Source organism: Sceloporus undulatus, chromosome 1 (assembly GCF_019175285.1).
Source record: "Sceloporus undulatus isolate JIND9_A2432 ecotype Alabama chromosome 1, SceUnd_v1.1, whole genome shotgun sequence".
Lineage (NCBI taxonomy): Eukaryota > Metazoa > Chordata > Lepidosauria > Squamata > Phrynosomatidae > Sceloporus > Sceloporus undulatus.
Window position 1 is genome coordinate 322111296 of NC_056522.1, and position 19500 is coordinate 322130795.

At 41.4% G+C, this 19500-nt stretch overlaps 1 protein-coding gene across 3 annotated transcripts in view; it reads left to right on the plus strand.

Moving 5' to 3' along the window:
* Positions 1–19500, plus strand: part of CCDC9B (coiled-coil domain containing 9B) — a 92087-nt gene that overhangs the window by 41255 nt on the left and 31332 nt on the right. For all 3 annotated transcript variants that reach the window (XM_042472617.1, XM_042472608.1, XM_042472622.1), the window contains 3 exons: positions 5869–5943; positions 16098–16282; positions 17547–17602. In XM_042472617.1, coding sequence (XP_042328551.1) covers positions 5869–5943; positions 16098–16282; positions 17547–17602 — 316 coding nt within the window. The remainder of the gene's footprint in view (positions 1–5868; positions 5944–16097; positions 16283–17546; positions 17603–19500) is intronic.

Below are 19500 nucleotides of genomic sequence, written 5' to 3' on the forward strand. Positions count from 1 at the left end.
GCGAGCTCATTGATGGGTTATTGCCATCAGTGAAAAAGGACACCCTAACTGCTTTTGGGAAATACAGCAGCTACAGATCAGAGGTGTTGTGGTGTGATAAATATCATCAAAGCCACTTTTTTTCCAGGTTCAATTACAGTTTAAATGCCAGGTGTAGTAATCTTCTGCCTCAAGAACCCAACATCTATACAAGTTCATATTGGAGAATATGGGACAATACAGCCTAAGTCCATTGCAGCGAACCTATGGCACATGTGTCATCTCTGGCACGTGAAGCCATTTTTGAGGGCATGTGGAGGACAGGAAAGAGAGGGAGCAGGCACGCACCTGTTGCTTCTCTTCCTCCCTTCTGTCCCAGGCCTTCAGCTGTCTCTAGAGAGGCAGCTGAGGGCCTGGGAGAGTGGAGGAAGAGAAGGAACAGGTGCACATCTGTTCCTCCTTTTCCCCACCATCCCATGCCTTCAACTGTCTCTGGTAAAGTCCCACCCCCAGACATCCCGTCCCCCCAGCTATCCTGCCCCCCAGCACCGGTGACACCTGGTGTTTGGGCACCTTTGTGTTTGGGCACTCAGTCTCTAAAAGGTTCACCATCACTGGCCTAAGTTATATTGGATCATGACCAACACTTTTATTTATTCTCAGGAATAGACTTGTGATATGTTTCATGGTGGCTGGTCCTGATAGCTCAAGAAGACATTTCATGCTAATCTGAGTTGTGCGAACATACTGCTGGCCACCACCAAAATCTTGGCATCCAGATTCAGTGCCCAATCCAAGAGTACAGCCAAATGTATTCAGGGAGTGTAACTTGATCCAGCACACACTGTATCACTTGTTGTTGTTGTTGTTGTTGTTGTTTGTTGTTGTTATCATTACATTTTATTTATAAAGCACTGTAAATTTGCACAGCTTTGTACAGAGAATGGATAAAATCACTGTTTTATGGTCTACCTTTTGGCTGAATCGTCTTTGGATTAAACTTCAGGTTTTTCATCATGATCATGTACCCCATTGCTGACATTAGACTAAAATACTTTTTGAGCTAAAACAGCTTCCGTAGCTTTAGATGGAAAGGAAAAACGGAGTCAGGCGCCATTAACATACTGGTAGCAGCAGACTCCAAAACTCTGACATCCTCCTCTAGGGACTTCATGGCTATATCTGATAACCTGGGAGACAAGATGCAGACCTGAGGGACCAAACTTATATGCATGTTATTGAACAGTTTTCCATCACACTTACTGAAATTGCCTCTCCAGGAAGGCCCAGATAAAGATGTTTCAAAAACATACCATGTTCAGAGCACTGGTACTGAAACCTGTTGAGAGATCTAGCAACACCAGTAGGGACAAACTCTCTTCTATCAATTCTCCAGTATGGAATTCCAACATGCTGTTCAAAGAAGTTGTTTTGAGAGCATCAGGCATAAATCAATATTTCAGTGTATCTAAATTATCCATATTGTCCCTGATCACCTGGAGCTCGGACATCACCAAATGCTCCAGGACTCACCCAGGAGTGGAGTACTGGAGATTGGTAAAATATTAACTAGTACTGTAACTGTCATTGCCACTGCTGCAGTGATCTCACCATTGCCTGTTTTATGCATGTTAGAGTGACACCTTGTAAAGAGACATTCACTGCTATTCTTACCCATTCAGCTAGTCTCTCTTCCCTGGCCATTTCAATAAAATATGAAGAGCAAAGGATCAAGCATGTGATATCTCTTACCTATCCATAGATCCTGTCCACATTCTCGGGCTGTGCAAATTGAAATGTATTTATTATAAATGGTCAAACAGAGGCCAACACTGCATCAGCTGGATCAGGATCAACTAGCATTCAAACTAGCACAGCTAGGAAGAATTTTCTCTGTCAAATGTCTTGTAAATTGGCTATAATTTGAACTATTAGAATCCCAGCATACTATTGATCATAATCTGTCCCTGGGAAACTGCCACTTAACCAGAGTAAAGCCAGCCATATCCACTCTTTTGCCTTTTAACATCTGTAGGGTCAACAGATTAATCTTTCAATAGCATGTATGCCCTGCATTATCAGTACAGTACCTGGTAATATCTGCAGATCACTCTGATATTAAAAACACAGGAGAAGGAATAGGCAAAAGTTGGCATCCTTAAGCTAATCAATAACTTTTAAAGTTTATGGCCTAAATCAGGGGTGAGACTCATGTGTTCCTCCAAATGTTGGGCTCTAGATGCTAGCAGTCCTAGCCACTATAGTGAATTATGCTGGGGATTGTAGTTCACATGAGTCCAAATTCTGGCCTAAATTCCACTATTGTCCCAACTAGTCCCATTCAATCAACTGCATAATGATAAATCAGCAACAGTTTTGTAAATCCAGTTGATTTGGTGAGTCTGTTTTAATTGAGTCTAGTAACTGCATACTTAAATACTTATATTTTTACAAATGTGTTTACCTTTACAATATGCTTTGAAATAAAATAGGCATGTAATGTAAAGCATCTTTGATTAAATTTGTTATTTTAAGACAGAAACAGAAAAAAGGGAATCCTAGATGTAACTTTTCAATGTTGTTTCTACCTATATTCTTACAGTGTGTGTTTATACAGGTCTTGATGTTCAACTGAAAAAAGGCCTCTAAGCAAGTAGCAGAAAATAGAGCTTGCTCCTTTAAGATTGGACTTACTTCCTCAGCATCCTCTGCTTCTTTGAACAACTCCAGGAAGTTGGCTTCTTTGTATTTTAGTTTTCTCTTCATGTTTAAAGCTCAGGAGAGCTATACTTTCATACCTAGCATATTGCTTTAAAAAACAACACTATTTTCAAATGTTGTAAAATCAACCCATGAATATCTTTATTTAGGTCACTTTGAAACAGCCCAAGATATTAATTCACTAACCACAGGGCAAGAAAGGCAGTGACCCATTCACTTGCCTCCCATTGCTACATGCTTTGCTCATGAGCCCAGCTGTTCCATGAATATCTTTGACATAAAATAATCTCAGACAACTCTGTTTTGGAGAAAATTGAATTACTCCCATGTTATGTTCTTACTGGCAGCTTATGAGACAAAAATTGAGAAGAGTGAGATGTCATCTTACCAAATGCATGATTCCAATCAAAGCTTTCTCCCATTCAATTTAGCTGAAATAAGAGAGACTGATTCTTCATGTTGACAGGCTGCCCCATACATCACATAATCATCAGGGGATAATTGACCCTTTGTCCAAAGTAGAAAACAACTTTTTCCCCATTTGAAATGTTATTCACATTCAACATATATGAATATATATGTTTGGAGCTAACCAAAATAGATTTAGTGTGACTTTGTGTGAGTATATTCACCATTTAATTTGTATTTAAAATGTTCTTTCTCTATTACTGAAGTTTTGTACCTAGTTAGGATATAATGTAACTACTGTACTCACTAGGCCTTCATCCTAAGTATTATTGTTGTTGTGTGCCTTCATAGTTATTTCTGACTTATGATGACCCTAAGACAAGCTTATGATGAGGTTTTCTTGGAAAAATTTGTCAGAGAGTGTTTGCCTTCCTGAGAGAGTGTGACTTACCCAAATGGGAATTCAAACCCTGGTCTTCAGAATGGTAGTCCAAGTGCTCAAACCACTACACAACACTGGCTCCCAGTTAAACTAATACAAAGGATCAATACTAAGACAGAAGTATTGAGAATATTAAAACAACTGTTTTTCAAGTATGTATATCTGTTGTTGTTGTTGTTATATGCTTCCAAGTTGACTCCAATTTATGGCAATCCCATAATAGGGTGTCCAAGGTTACCCAGTAAGTTTCCTTGATGAGCAGGGATTTGAATCCTTGTCTCCCAATGTTCTAGTGCAACACTCAAAACTACATCATGCTGGCTCTCATTCCCAAGTGTACAGGTATACTGTTGAGCAGCATAACATATACATGTAAAATTATGTTTCATTTATTTATCATACTTTTTTATAATATTAGTTATATCAGCTCTAAATTGTTAGAGAGTGTATGCTTCATAACAGAGTTATGGTACTCAGGTGGGGTGCACTTAAGGACTTGGGGGGCTGCTTGTATCTCCCAGGTCACATGTTTAGGGTTGGCATAATCCAGGACCTCCAAACTGGGACAAATGTAGGACAAAGGTAGGACAACATTTTCAAATGTAGGATGTGTTTTTTAAAAAATAGAGGACATGCAAAAAAAATTGATGATTTTTTAAAAATATTAATATATACGCATGTTTCTTTGGCATGATCAAAATGGAGGACATTTTGGCATTTTCCCTAGACAGATGGCAGAAACGTACTTCCCTTTTTGGCCAAATAATAATAATAAAAATAGCAAAAAAATAAAATAAAAAACAAGGGAAACTTGGATATTAATAACAATAAAAATTAACCAAAAATAATAAAAAATACATTCAAACTACTGCACCACACTGACTCTCTTAAACAGGCTTGCCCTGAATAAATAAATAAAAAAGGAAGACCTGAAATGGCCACTCACCTCCCCTTCTCCTGCTGCTGCTGCTCCTTTTTCTTTTTGTATTTGGTGCCAGAGCCCTTTCCCCTCCCTCTGGCCCAGAGTCTGCTACGCCTCCGCCTCCTCCTCCTCTTCCTCTGCTGAGTCTCCGCTTCCTTAAGGGGACCAGCTCCCTTTGGAGGCTGGCACGTGGCCAGGGCCCAGCCACGCAAGCGGGCCGATTGTGCACTTCCACCAGCCGGGCACGAAGGAGGAGGAGGAGGCAGAGGAGGAGGTGGGTGGCCAGCCGGGCCCCCTGAGCGGCCGCGCACAGCCATGTAAAAGGATGGGCGGGGGCGGAGGAGGGGAGGAGGGGAGGCAGAGGGCCGCTGGCTGCATGAGTGGCCGCAGCGGCTATTCTGAAGCGCGTGCGAGGGGGAGGGGAGGAGGAGAACAAAGGAGGAGGAGGAGGAGGAGGAAGTGGGTGGCTGCCGGCTGCATGAGCAGCCGCGGCCATTAGGAGGGCGCGGAGGGAGCAGAGGAGGAGGAGGAGCAGAGAGGAGGAGGAGGAGGGGAAGTGGATGGCCACCGGCTGCATGAGCAGTGTGGCCATTAGGAGGGCGCACGGGGGAGCGGAGGCGCACGGGGGCGCTGTGAGGGGGAGGAGGAGGGGAGGGGGAGGAGGAGGAGGGTGGCCGCGGGTGGGGCAAACCCCGCTTTTGGACCTAAACCAGACCGGGACCGGGCCAGGACCCCCAAAAGCGGGATTGCCCCGCCTGCAGGCGGGATATGGCATCCCTACACATGTTGTATGTCCCTGCTTTAGCTTAAAGAGCCAAATAGCCCTTTTTTTGGAGTGAAGGACACTTTTACATGAAAGATGCTTTTAATTTTGGAGTGAGCCCATCTTCAGTGTTATATTTTTCACTAGCTAGATTTGCTTGAGTTCTTACCTGCAGTTCTGTCCCAGAACACTGGTTCACTCAGTTTTGCTGGATTAAGCTTCTTTGTGCCCCAACCATGCCTTTTCCCTTCCCTTCTGCTCTCTTCTCCCTCACCTGAATCCCACCTTTGATGGAACTTCCTTGTGTTAATGGATAAAATGCAACTTTAACTATAGCTCTGCTTTTATTTTCTGGCATCAGGGTAATAGGCTGGAAGGGAATTGGTAAGAAGTTTCGCTCTTCTCCTTCTCATATATTGTGTTGCACAACCTTTTCCTTCCTTCTGTTCTGTTGTGGTTAACCCACTTCCCTGCTTTAGAGCTTCTCCCAATCTCTCCCTCTGTTTGGCCTGTTCCTAAAATAGGATCCCCCAGTTTTCCTGGCAGGTTAATCTCTGCCCCATCCCATAGTAGTTTTGATCTCAAGCTTCTTTGATCCTGAATGAATCAGTATCACCTTCTGGGTCCTTGCAGGTGGATGAAAAGAGAACAGTGGAGAGGAGGTGGTCAGAGGGTGACAAGCATGCGGAGTGTGGTATCATCAGAAAGGTAAGAACAGTCTTTCATGCCACTTTGTTTCAGCAAACTGGGGGCAGGGTTGACCATGCACTGATACCTTAATATCAGTTGCAACTTTACAGCACAACATGTGGGAGCAGGGATTGGCAGGCAATATATTCTTTCTGTTTCTTTTTCTTTCTTTTTTTAAAATAAAGCTTTTGATGATCCATGTACACCATGGCTAGATGTAGTAAAGCCAGAATTGTGGATTAGTGTCCCAGGGCTTTTTAATGACAATTATATTATGTGTCACCTTCCAAACTTCCTTATTTGAATCTAGCCAGTATCTTCACAGCAGTTGGAAGGGGATAGGAGCCCCTCCCCCACAACAGTAATATGTTCCACTTAGCTAGCCTTCTTGCAACCCAATGTATTTTGAGGTGGCCTAGTTCAATTAGGCAAATAAGGGCTATTGAGTGTGTATGTGCCTTCAAGTCGCCTGTCACTTTATGCTGACCCCATGAATTTCATAGGATTTTTTTGGCAAGGTATACTCAGAGGTGGTTCTACCAGTTCCTGCATCTGAAATATTGTTGTTGTTGTTGTTGTTATTTTCTTATATCCCACCTTTCTCCTATATATAGCTTACAGCACCTAGTATTTGTTCCTAACCAGGTACTAACCAGGACTGACCATGTGTACCTTCCAAGATCAGACAGTATCTGGTGCCTTTAGGCTTTAGCTCTATTAGCTTTATATATATATTTTAAAAAGCCTACTCCTGATGGGAATGAAAAATGCTTTGTTAGTGATTAGTGAGTGATTTGTTAGCTGGACTCAACCCAGCTGCCTACATTTTTATATTATCCTTCTAGGCATATCTTATGGAAACTTTTATGATGTATGTCTGCATTTTTTTTTATTGTTTCATCATAGTGTTTTCAAAGGAAAGGCATCAGGCGAGTAGGAGATCATACTACAGCTGGATTGATCCAATCTAGGAGGCCACAGCAAGACCTGAGCTGGGCAGTTGATGACCTGGACTTTTGGAGGTCTTTCATTCATAGGATTGCCATAATTTGAAGCTGACTTGATGGCTACCAACAACAACAGCAAGAAGCTTGCAGTTCAAAATTTACCAGTATGCTATTGATCATGACAGCACAATTCAACAACATCTTAATAATGTCAGTTCAAGGGAATTTTTCAACTAACTAAGGATTTTACCAGGGTGCTTACATGCACATCTTGATAAATTAACCTATCTGGACCAATTCAAACAATAACTTTAGGTTATTCCAGGCCAGGACCCTGCATTGTTTCTGCATAGCATAAATATCTATGGATGGGTCATACTATGCTAGTATTGTGTAATCCCTATACTAAATACCACCATAGTGCAATGTATGAAAAATGGCACATGCATACCTTTCACCTTATTACATGATGTACAATGCATAATGCTCAATGCACAGGCAATGCAACAGGCATTGACAAACTACTCTGGGTGCATTCCCAGGACTGTCAGCTGGATACATGCATTCCACATTGTCCGAAAAAGTCACTCTGCATGTACTGAACAGATTATGCTTCTGTGTGTCACCAACAAGATGCATGTTACATGGAGAGGAATGAGGGTATGCCCATCCTCTCCTCAAAATTGGCACACAAGTCTTCTTATACCCTCTAAAGCCAGACTCAATGTACTGTATAACATTGCTGGATTAATGAAGTAAAACCTATACAGATCTATGTTTAGATGTGTTGGCTGGCTTTAGGCATACTATTTCTATGTGAATGGTGGGAAAGAAAAGCAGATGAAACCACTCTTCATTTCATCTGATGGACTGTGCCATCAGGATGAAGATAAAAAACCAAAGAAGTCCCATTACAGGGATCCCATTGACTTCATGGGAATCAAATAGATTTCAGATCTGAATCTGATCCAGAAATGGTGGCAGATTCTGAATGAGTGTCTGCCAAAGCTTTCCTAGAACAGAATAAATCTCAGTCAGTCTGTCTCTATAGGAAGCTGACATATTTTTTTTAAAAAAACTAAATTAAGAACCAGATCTCTTGCAGAAGGATGTACTGTACGATAATATTTTGATTTCTTGGCAGGAAGCTGTCTTTGACAGCTCCTCATTTGGGGTTGTTTTTACCTCCCAGTTTTATACACAGGATTGCATTTTTTTAAAAAAATTTGATGTTCAGGTTGAAAGTAGGGCTTTCTGTGGAAGCTATTTCCCTTTTTAAAAACTGAACTGTAAGAATGTTCACTTTTAACCATATTTCTTTTGAAAATCTTGCTTCTATTTGAACACTAGCCCATTTATTGCATCTTTTTTCTTCCTTGATTGTTGTTAACTGCTGTGAAGTCAACTTCAGCTTATGGCAACCATATGAATGAGAGACCTCCAAGTCATCCTATCATCAACAGCCCTGCTCAGGTATTGCAGTTTCAGGGCTATGGCTTCCTTAATTGAGCTTGTCCATCTGGAAGGTGGTCTTTGTGTTTGACAAATAATCCTGGCCAGTTAAAGGATGGAAAGATGGATTATTATTATTATTATTATTATTATTATTATTTTCCCACCCTTCCTCCAAACCTGGGACTCAGGGCAACTTACAATATTTAAAAAAACAGTACAACTAAAACATACAAAAATAGTAAATTAAAACAAAATTAAATTACTACAATATTAAAACAAATTGCATGTTAAAATATCAAATACAGTTTAAAAAGATAAAAGTGTTTAAAATGCATTAACACCCCCAAGCTGTTTTTAAAAGCCTGCCTGAACAGGTAGGCTTTAGCCTGTTGGCAAAAGGCCAACAAGGAGGGGGCCATTCTGGTCTCCTTAGGAAAGGAGTTCCAGAGACTAGGGGCAGCCATGGAAAAGGTCCTCACCAACCTTGCTTGTGATGGTGATGGGACAGTGAGAAGGGCCTCTCCAGAGGATTGCAGAGCCTGGGTCAGCTTATATAGGGAGATGTGGTCTGCCAAATAGCCTGCATCTCAGCTATATAGCACTTTGTAGGTCATAAACAGCACTTTGAATTGTGTCTGGAAACAAACTGGCAGCCAGTGAAGCTGTTTCAACAAGAGCATTGTATGGTTTCTATAACCTGCCTCAGTTAACAGCCTAGCTGCAGGTCTTTGGACTAGCTGAAGTTTCAGAACATTCTTCAAAGGCAGCCCCAAGAAGAGCGCATTACAGAAGTCCAAAATGGATGTAACCAAGGCATGTACTACCGAGGCCAGATCCAGCATTTCAAAAAACAAGTGCAGCTGGTGAACAAGTTTTCAGTGTGTGAAAGCACTCCTGGTCACTGCAGAGATCTAGGCCTCCAAGTTCATAGCTGAGTCCAGGAGTACCCCCAAACTACAAACCTGCATCTTCAGGGAGAGATGCCTGTCTGGGTTAGGAGATACCTAGCAAATCAGAATGTACAGCTGAACTACCTCTAAGTCATGAGGCATGGCTGTGAACTCTGATTTGGCAGAGATAGCCCTAGTGTTGAAGTATTGTCTGTACCAATAGTATTCGATCAGTGGAAGTGGGGAATGGATGGCTAGAATGTAGAGCCTGGAGCTATTGCTCTTTTGAACTACAGCTTCCAGAATCCCAAACCAATTCCCAGATAGCTTCTGACAGTTTTTGAGAATTTTTGACCAAATGTCTACATAAATGGCCGAAACCTTTTTGCTATCCAGTATTCAACTTTGTCGTTGTGTGCCATCAAGCCTTTTCCAACTTGTGATGACCCTATGACAAACTTGTCATAGGGGTTTCTTGGCAAGTTTCATCACAGGGGGTTGCCATTGCTGTCCTCTGAGGCTGAAGTATGTGACTTACTCAAGGTCACCCAGTGGGTTTACATGGTTGAATTAGGATTCAAAACCTGGTCTCCAAAATTTACATTGTGGTAAACTGTAGACATGAGTTACATAATTTTCATAGTGCCAGGAGGGAACTATCAGGGATTGAAGGAGAGAAAAAACAATAACTTCGTGGTTAGTCAAGAGTATCATTAAATGTATCAATCTGCTGCCTGGTTCAATGATAACTACTGTATATACTTGACTATAAGTCGATCTCATATATAAATCAAGGAGAAGTTTTGGGGCCAAAATTATAGACCTGTGGATAAGTTGAGGGTAAAACCTTAGGACATGTAACAGAAAGATGAAACAAAGGAAAGCAATGCCAAAGAACTTACAAAAGTTGAGCAGACGTAACTGTGCTCACACTAAAGGCCTGGATGAATGAGAGAATAGAAGGGAATAAGTGCTTTCAAAACAGATTATGTTCTTGCCTTTCACCAGGAGATTGTTTCCATTTTTATAATAGTTAAAGTACAGGACTTACATTGACCCATGGATAAGTCAATCCAGTTTTATGCAGGCAATTTTTGACTACAATTTCTAGACTTACACATGAGTATATACAGTAATTCTGTTTCAGTGGAAAGCTGTCAAGTAATATTCAGCACAGAATACACTAGAGGGCGCAGCAAGCACAGCATGACCTTGGGTATCCTTACCTGAATGTAAGGTTTTCATGCAGAGATGAGGAAGGAAGTCACTTGCCAAGTCCTGTCCTTTTATTTGACAATGCCACAATCAAGATCCACTTTCATTGAAAGTTCAAAATTAAAACACATGGAGCTTTGCTTGAGTTCAAAATGTTTGGGTCACATTAACCACCAGGATAAAAGTGCTCAGGCTGTGCAGCATCTGCTCTATGCAAGCTGTTTCCTGTGCCTTTAGAGCTGCACCAGAGTTCAAATTCTTTCACTGTCCTCTCAGGACACATGACTAAAATCATATGTGATTCATTCTCCCAGCTGTAGTCTACTCCTTGGGAAAGGTGGGGGAGGGTGTGTTGATGCTGACGCTGCTAAAGGCTGGTGTCAAGAAAGGAATAGCACAGCTAAGATAAGCAACTTTTGTTGGGACTGCAACTCCCAGGCTCTCCAGCCTGTTGGCTGATGATTCTCTGTGTTGTAGCACCAGTAAATCTCTATTCCTTGTTCTGGGACAAATGCATCAGCCTCAGAATGATTTTGCAATAGTGGCTCTGCTCCACTACTAACTGTTCTGAATAGAAAAAAGGAAGGCCTAGCTCCCTTGAGCCAACAAATTCTCTTAATTAACAGAGCACAAATTAAATCAGCTTCCCTTTCCTGGTGATGTGCTTCGTTAGGAGAACCCAGATGAGCTGCTTCGCCTGGGTCCCAGCTGCAGCCTAGGGAAGGCTGGGAGGCTGGCTCATTCAACTCCCTTATGGCCCAGAAACCCAGCTGTGGCCAAGCTGAGTGGGCAGCCCAGCTCTGAATGGTAAACAGGCTGCTTTCCTGAAGATGGTGATGAGGAGATTACTCTAGTCTCTGCTGTTCTCCGACCTGACTAAAAGCACAGAGGCCTCCTCCAATAAGAGCTGAGAGGCTCCGGACATCGCCAACTGCACAGCAGATATATGACCAAGTAGAGGTGAATCTGCTTGCCCAGTGCAATGAGCCAAAGAATCACACAGGAATAGAGAACACCACCAATTTAATCCAACTGCGCAGTTGAGGCCAGTCAGGTGAATAGTTTCAAAAATCTGACTGAACAAAATTAACAGGCATTCAAGTCCTGTTATACATTTTTTGGTTGCAAGCAAGCAAGCATTTACAAAGACTCTACTGGTTAGCTAGTAATCTTCAAGTCCCATCTGGTCTCCTCCCAAGTTCCTCTGAGCCAATTGCAACTATATCTACTACTGCGCATGTGATGCCCTGTGCCAAGCTTCATTAACATATTTAGGGGTAAGGTTTTCACTTTTGTGATGTCAATAAATCAACAAAGTTCACTTGAGAGTGCAGTCTCATTGGTTCATACTAGTTTTGGCTGGTTTTAATTGCTCCAGGCTTGCTCTAGCCTACAGCAATGGGAATCTCTAGTCCCTCCTCTGCACTGAGCACACTTTTACTCAAGATGGGGCATCAAGAGGTCCATAAGCATGGGATCGATCCCTATTTCAAGCCATGTTTTTAATTAAAGTGTTATATTGGGCTATGTTTGACTGCCCTTGTGTAGACTGCCCCTTCTTGTTGTTTGTATGGCCTTTGGCCCCACCAGACCTCTCTGCCCCAAAAAGAGAGCCAGTATTTCTGACAAGGAGAAAGCATCGAAGCCTAAAAAGCCCAATGGGGCTCTTCCGTTTTTCACAATATAAGCCTTCGCCTCCTGCTTCCTTACCCATATGTGGATGGGCTGGTAGGCCCTTTGGCTCCCTTTAGTAAGAAAAGCAAAATGTTGTTGTTCCTTCCCTCCTTTGCCCACCCACACAGGTGTGTCTCCTTGGCAACAGGTTCCTTGGGCTCTAATTTTCCTCCAGCCTATTTTGATCTGCAACAAAATGCCAAGGCGATTAATTCTTGTTTGTAGGAAAGGTGGGGGGATGGCTGTCTTTGAAGGGGAGAAATATGGAATATCAAGTTTCTCACAGGCAATGCACGTCATTGGACTTGCTGTGCTTTCAGCTATTCACTATGGGGCCTGATGACATCAGAGAGCTTGGCTCCCACCCCTAGTGGACATGTGCTAGGTGTTCATGCATTGCTGGCTTTGTTTTGAGAACAACCCCTCTCCCCCATTTTTTGTTTGTGTGCTACAATTTTAAACACGGAAGGAAAACTAGCATTCAGCTGTTACAGCACAAGCTGAAACAGTAAATGGTGAGGCTGCAAGCAGTACTAGCAAACAATGCCTTCCTTGGAGAACATTGTTCTTACTTGTACACTTGATGCTCATTATGCACGCTGTGCTGCTGAACTCACTGTACTGTACTTAAGGGACTAACTAACTGCAAGGTAAGACAACACACAATTATGTAGCATAACTCTGTAGTGTACCTGAATGGTAAAGCACCTGAGCTATGAACCAAGACATTCATGGTATGTATCTCATCTCAGCTAGCACTTGTGATGATGCTTGTGTCAACCAGTTCTCTCACAGCCTCAACATTCCCGTCTGTGGTGTGAGTATAATTTACTGGCCTTTCTTAGTGGAATCCCCCTTAGGGTTCCTATGAGACAGTTTTACCCCAACCTGGGGAAAATGTTCAGAGATGTTTCAGCCTACAACTCACCTCAGCCCTTTTTCACATCAGTGGGATAGTTACTCAGGTCTCAGTTATAATCAGAAATTTAAAGGAGCTATCTAAGGTGCTGAATCCTATCTCCAAGATGCATCCTACACCTCAGATGCTTCCTTTAAATTCCACACAAAAATGTGGAACAGATTCATCAACCCACTGACATGGAAACCATCACCTGCCAGGAACAGAGAAGTCTCCATCCCACACCATCCTTTCTGTGACTCACCTGTCCAAATAATGATTACAGCATAAACATAAACTGCAGGAAATTTTAGTAAATTTCATTTACTAAGTGTGTATGTTTGTACTGTGAATGTGAACATAGACAGAGGAAATATGGCCTCTTTCTAAAAGCATTTTTATTTCGGTTGATCTTTTATAATGCTGTATCTCTTGTTTGATACTGTTTTGTTATTTGTTCTCTTGTTTCATTAATTTTTAATTTATTGTGTTACTGTTTTAGTGCTCTGTTTTAGTTTTGATATCTGCTATTACACCTATGAATAGTGGTACATACATATTTAACATTAGTTAAATTAAAAGCTAAGCAGAAAACCTAAAGATCATCATCATAATCATCACCACAGACTTTCTTTCTACCCACCCCTTTTACTACAATATAGTTAAAAATGTTGTTGTGTGCCTTCAAGTCATTTCCGAGGTATGGTGATTCTCAGGTGAACCTGTCATGGGGCTTTCTTGGCAAGATTTGTTCAGAGGGGGTTCAACTTTGTCTTCCTCTGAGGCTGACAGAATGTGACTTGCAGTGGGTTTCTATGGCTGAGCAGAAATTTGAACTCTGGTCTCCAGAGGCATAGTCCGATGCTCAAAACCCCTACACAACACTGGCTCTCAGTTAAAACCATACAAAGGATCCATACCAATACAGAACTATTGATAATATTAAAACAACTGTTTTTCAAGCATGTATATCCTTTGTTGTTGTTACATGCTTTCAAGTCAATTCTGATTTATGGCAATCCCATCAGAGGGTTTGCTTGGCTAGATTTATTCAGAGGGGGCTTGCCATAGACTTCCTCTAAGGCTGAGAGAGTGTAACTTGCTCAAGGTCATCCAGTAGGTCCCTATTCCTGAATGGGGATTGAAACTCTGGCCTCTTGGAACCCTAGACCAACATTCAAAGCTCTTACCCCATCCTGGCTCTCTTATATATGCTACATTTTGCGCTTCAGATTTTCTGGCTAGTTTACACTGTTTCAAACCAATTATCTTGAAATTACAACAATGTCCAGTTTCAAAAAATCAAATTGTTTAAGATGCGAGAAATGTAATATAAAAAATAGCAGCAAATATAAATAATATTGCAAATAACAGTAGTGAGTACATCAGAAAGACGAGAACTTGACAGCAACATAGCCTAGATTTCTATCATTCAATGTTTGGATATATTTTTAGAAAAACTTTCCTTGACATTTCTCAAGTGTTGAGGAAACACTGTTGAGAAGAATCTTGCACTGATGAGAATCTTCACAGTTTGGGATCTAGAATAATAGAGTTGGAAGAGACCTCAAGGGCCATCCAGTCCAATGCCCTGCCATGCAGGAAGACACAATCACTGTACTCCCAACAGATGGCCATCCAGCCCTTGTTTAAAAAACCTCAAGGAAGGAGGCTCCACCACACTCCAAAGCAGCTCAATCTGGCTTTCTGGGCTTCCTCTCTTGGGTCTCTGTCAGGCTACATCTTTGCCTGGTGAATTTCTCAGTCTTGCTGGGCACCAAAAACACAAGAAAAGACTACAGGGGAGCAGAGTACCCAGAGCAGGATATCCAAACCAAAGCAGAAATTAAAGGCCCAACAGATTTGCAAAAGATTTGGGAGAAGGCAATCCTTCAATACAGTATATGCACCTATCTTGGCAAATTGGGGTGGGCAACATTTGGCCTTTCAGATTTTTTTTGTGAAACGACTCCAATAATTCCTCACTGTTGACTTTATTGGCTAGAGCAGATGGGAGAGTAAAGACTGGAAACTTTCCTTTGGCCTCTAGTTCCCCTTGGCTTGGGGATGCTGAGAGCTGTAGTTCCAAAAAGTAACATTTCCAAATTCTGTGGGCATTGCATTCTAACAACATCTGGAAGACCACATGTTGCCCATGCTCGTTTTGAACCCTGAAGAGAAACAGCCAGTGATGTAGCATTTCTTACCGACTCTAAAGCGTATGCTTTGTCAGTGATCCAGTGATGCTTTTTTCATAATATGATTCATATTTATTTGATAAGCACATAATGGTATGTATGCCTAAAGCAGTTTGCTTTGCCAGACTGAAAAGGAAAAGTCACACTAGGATAAGGGGAAAGGATGGATAAGGAGATTAATTGTTTAAAGAATCATAGCAAAAATAATAAAGAGAAGTATCTAAGGCTTTTCTAGAGTGAACCACAAACCATAGATTAAAACCCATCTCTTTTTCCGCTCAGATGCAGGCTGGCCAGCTTTGAACATTCAGAAGTGTCTTTCTTAGGAAATGGGGATGCTTTGCTGAGATACACAAACCTACATTACAGATGCTTATAAAGACCACAGGTTTCTCAAAAGTGGCTTCATGCAGTCATGTAAGGTTTTTTATGTGATCTCTGCAGGTTCTGTGTCTTCCAGAACCACTGGCCTTCTAGTTGTTCAGGACGACATCTCATACAGTTCCATACTGGTTGGGGATTTTGGGAACTGAAGTTCAAAACATCTGGAAAGGATATGATTTATATATCTGTGACTATACCTATAACCAGCAGGTATGTTTTCTGGCCACAAATAAAACAGAGCAATGGTACATAGTGGCTTCTTGACTGACAAACATTTTGGTGGAGCCTGTGCAAGCTCAGCAATGTTACATGCTAACTAGCATTGTCTCTCCTTTTGCAGACAGGGTCACTGCAGCTGTGTGGAGAAGGAATTGAATTTTGAACTGGAAAGCCATTCAACCAACTCCACCCATGGGATGACCACAACATAAGGAAATGAATCATAGCACAGCCTCTGTGCACTTGAAAGGTGGAGTGCTAATTTTAATTAGCTACTTTTTGTTTTAATTAGGAGAGAGGGAAATCTCCTCAGAAGAGTCCAGGGGACAAGGGTTGCATGCTGACTGGAAGAGAGCGATCAGAATACATGCGATGGAAGAAGGAACGGGATCAGATTGACCTTGAGCGGCTGGCTCGCCACAAGAATGCAAGGGGAGAATGGCGGCGGGCTTGGGATGTTGAAAAATCAGAGCGCATGTAAGTAATTTCTACATCCAACACAAGACGCGGTAGGCTTCACAAAGATGTCAAGGATAGAAATAATATCTAAGTGGGAACTGGATAGTTGGATTGGAAGCAATATCTCTAATAACACTCTTGGGCTGTGTTATGTGTGGCTTCAGATTGCAAGAGAAAGAAGATAATATATCATTGTGTCTCTGTCTCAATAGATGACTCAAATTCAGTGACCCACAGGGGATCTGTTATAATGGCAGGTGGAAAAAGGAAGGAGGCATCTGAAGATGTTGAGGAAAGAATTCCTTTGAAAGGAAGACACCACAAATTATTTTCATTCTAGCAAAAAACCCAAAAACCAAAAAAAGAACCCACTATTTTTTTATCATTTAGCGTATTTATAACTTACTTTTCAGCCACAGAGCCTCTCAGAGCAGCTAACAAATGGTTAATTTGACAGTTGTAAAGTGTAGATAGATTTGTAGGTGTTCTACCCTCCATTACTGAATGAACTTTGGGCTTCTCAAAATTATTCTGATGAGGCATATGACTTATGCTGCTCTTGATAGCCCAGTGGCAACCCAGAATGTTGAGTGAGGATTTTGCCTAGAATCAGAATGCCAAGTGAGGACTGATTGACTTCACCGACTGATGACAGTAATACTTGTGAAAGTGATTGTTCATAGTTTCAGGGCAGTTTCTGAAAAAACATATTTAAAATATAGTTCACAACTGCACAGTATTTTTCATGGCCAATGCTGTGGATGGCTTTTAAAAAGTAACTTTATTGAGGTTCATAATAGCTAAAGAGAATCTGTTTGTTCAAGGCAGCATACCTCTGAAAGTCAGATAGAAGGTGGTTTCCTTTGGTCCTTGTTTGCTCATTTTCCAGAAGCATCTGGTTTGTCATTACTGGAAAATCAAGACGTCTCCAGCCTTGAGTTCCCTGACCTTTGGCCGTGGTTGGTAGCTGACCATGGGAGCACAAACCTGGGAACCACTGAACTAGATAGAGCCTAGTCTGACCTAGTGGGGCTTTTCCTATGTTTTTTTTTAAAAAAAAAATTGGCCTGCTCAGCTTTTTCAAGGTGGGAACACTGAAGAGATAGGACAGTTTATTATTTAAGATAAACAAGGTGACTTTTTTTTTTAAAGGTTAATCCATTGTTTGCTAAGGGCCAATTCATAGTCATTTTTTCAGTGTTAATGTTAACATGAGCAGATTTTTCAGGAGATTTGTTCACTGAATTTTGTACTTGAAATAGTCTTGCTTTTACATCTGCAGGTTTGAGGATAACAAGGATGGGGAACCAATCTTGGAGGGTCCACACAGCAAGAAAGGTCAGGAAAGAGATCTGATGCTTTATTGACCCCAAATATGTTGCCATCTGTTCTTGGCTATCTTTTTTTGCCTGTTCTCAGACGTTCATGTCTCTGCCAGTGACTGAATTGAAAGATATTTCTTAGAGCTCATCCAGACAGGCCAAAATCCTTGGGATTTGGCAAGAGTTGTATAGTATCTGTATTTATTAGGATTTCTAAAATAAAAACAATAGTGCCATGCATATGATATATGTCCAGTCCCAGTCAATTTCTCATGAATTTCCAGGGCTAGCTGCAACTTTTAAAACCCAGGTCAGAGGGTAGGGTGGTTTTTTCTCTGTCCCGGGAGATTCTGAAACAGAGGGTATCCATTGTGTTGGTTCCTTCTGTAATTCTGGGCAGTCCCATTTGTCAAACATTCCCTAATTATAATTCTAGTTACCAGGTTAAATATTTTCTGTGTGCTGCACTGCATTCACTACTACTACTACTACTACTACTACTACGACTTCTTCTTCTTCTGACTTTCTACAAATATAGTGCTAAAGTGATATAGTGCTTTATATCTATGGCATTTCCCCATTATATCTATAAAAATATATTTTTTAAAAAAATTAATGTACCAGACTGGAAATGAAGATACTAGAGGAAAAGCATGGTAGTGAGTTTATAAAGGGGATGATGGGGAGAGAAGGAAATCCCATGGTCCCACCTACACCACAGTTAACTACATCTAAAATGGGTGTGGAGGAGACTGGACAAAAAGCTGGTATATTTAGGGCATGACTGGATGTGGGAAATGGGACATGGGAGCAGGAAGAACTGTTGCAAGGTGTGAAATCCACAAATAAAATAGTTTGTCATTTACCTGAACTAATAGCCCATCTGGATGAGCCTTCATATAACTTTATTTTTTAAAAGACATCTGAAATATCTATGTCTGAAACAGGCATTGGAAGCAATTGGTTACAGATAACTAGTTCTTTGTAATTAATTCCTTTCTTTAACAATGAAACACATATTACATTACAATTGTAATTAAAGAGGGATAATAATTTGTTGTATAATTGCAAATTTTTAGTTTCTGTTTCAGTTGTGAGGGGCTGTATCCACACTGCAGAAATAATACAGTTTGACACACTTTAACTGCCATGGCTAATGCTATGGAAACCTGGGAATTGTAGTTTGTTGTGGCATCAGAGCTCTCTGACAAAGAAGGCTAAATGTCTCACAAAACTACAGTTCCCAGAATTCCATAGCATTGAGCCATGGCAGTAAAAATGACATCAACTTGGATTATCTCTGTGGTCTGAATGCAGCCAGGATGTGGCTCACTAAATCTGCAGGAAAAATATCACATGGTTCAAGTGCTGGTACATCTTATGCTTCATGCATCTGCTTTGTGCTCTGTTGTAGGTGTTGGGGTGATGATGAGGTGGACACCAAGAAACATGCATTGTACCACTGGCCACCTGCACTCAGATAGGGGTCCCCCCCCCCCCCCACAATAGTTCTTTGTAACTTTTTGAGTTATGTCTGGAAAGTAGAAAAGTATAAGGTTACTTTTTTAAAATGTTAACTATAAAAGTAAAAATAGTTTGAGGTCTTTAAACTGTAACTGTAATTAATTACTTTAAAAATAACTTTCCAAGGTCAGGTTTACGGAAGTATGTGTTTTATCATTTGCAAGGCCCTTTTTCATGTTTTCATGTCTCAATACAGTGGATCCTTGCCTTACGCGGGAGATCCATTCCGGACACCACCACCCCACATAAGGGAAATACTGCATATGGTGGAGCCTCATTAAAAACAATGGGGCTCATGCCTGTGGTGCAGCATGGCGCACACGCCATGGGTATATGCACCATTGCTTCTTCTGGCACATGCTGAAAGCTGCATATGGCTCACCCACATAT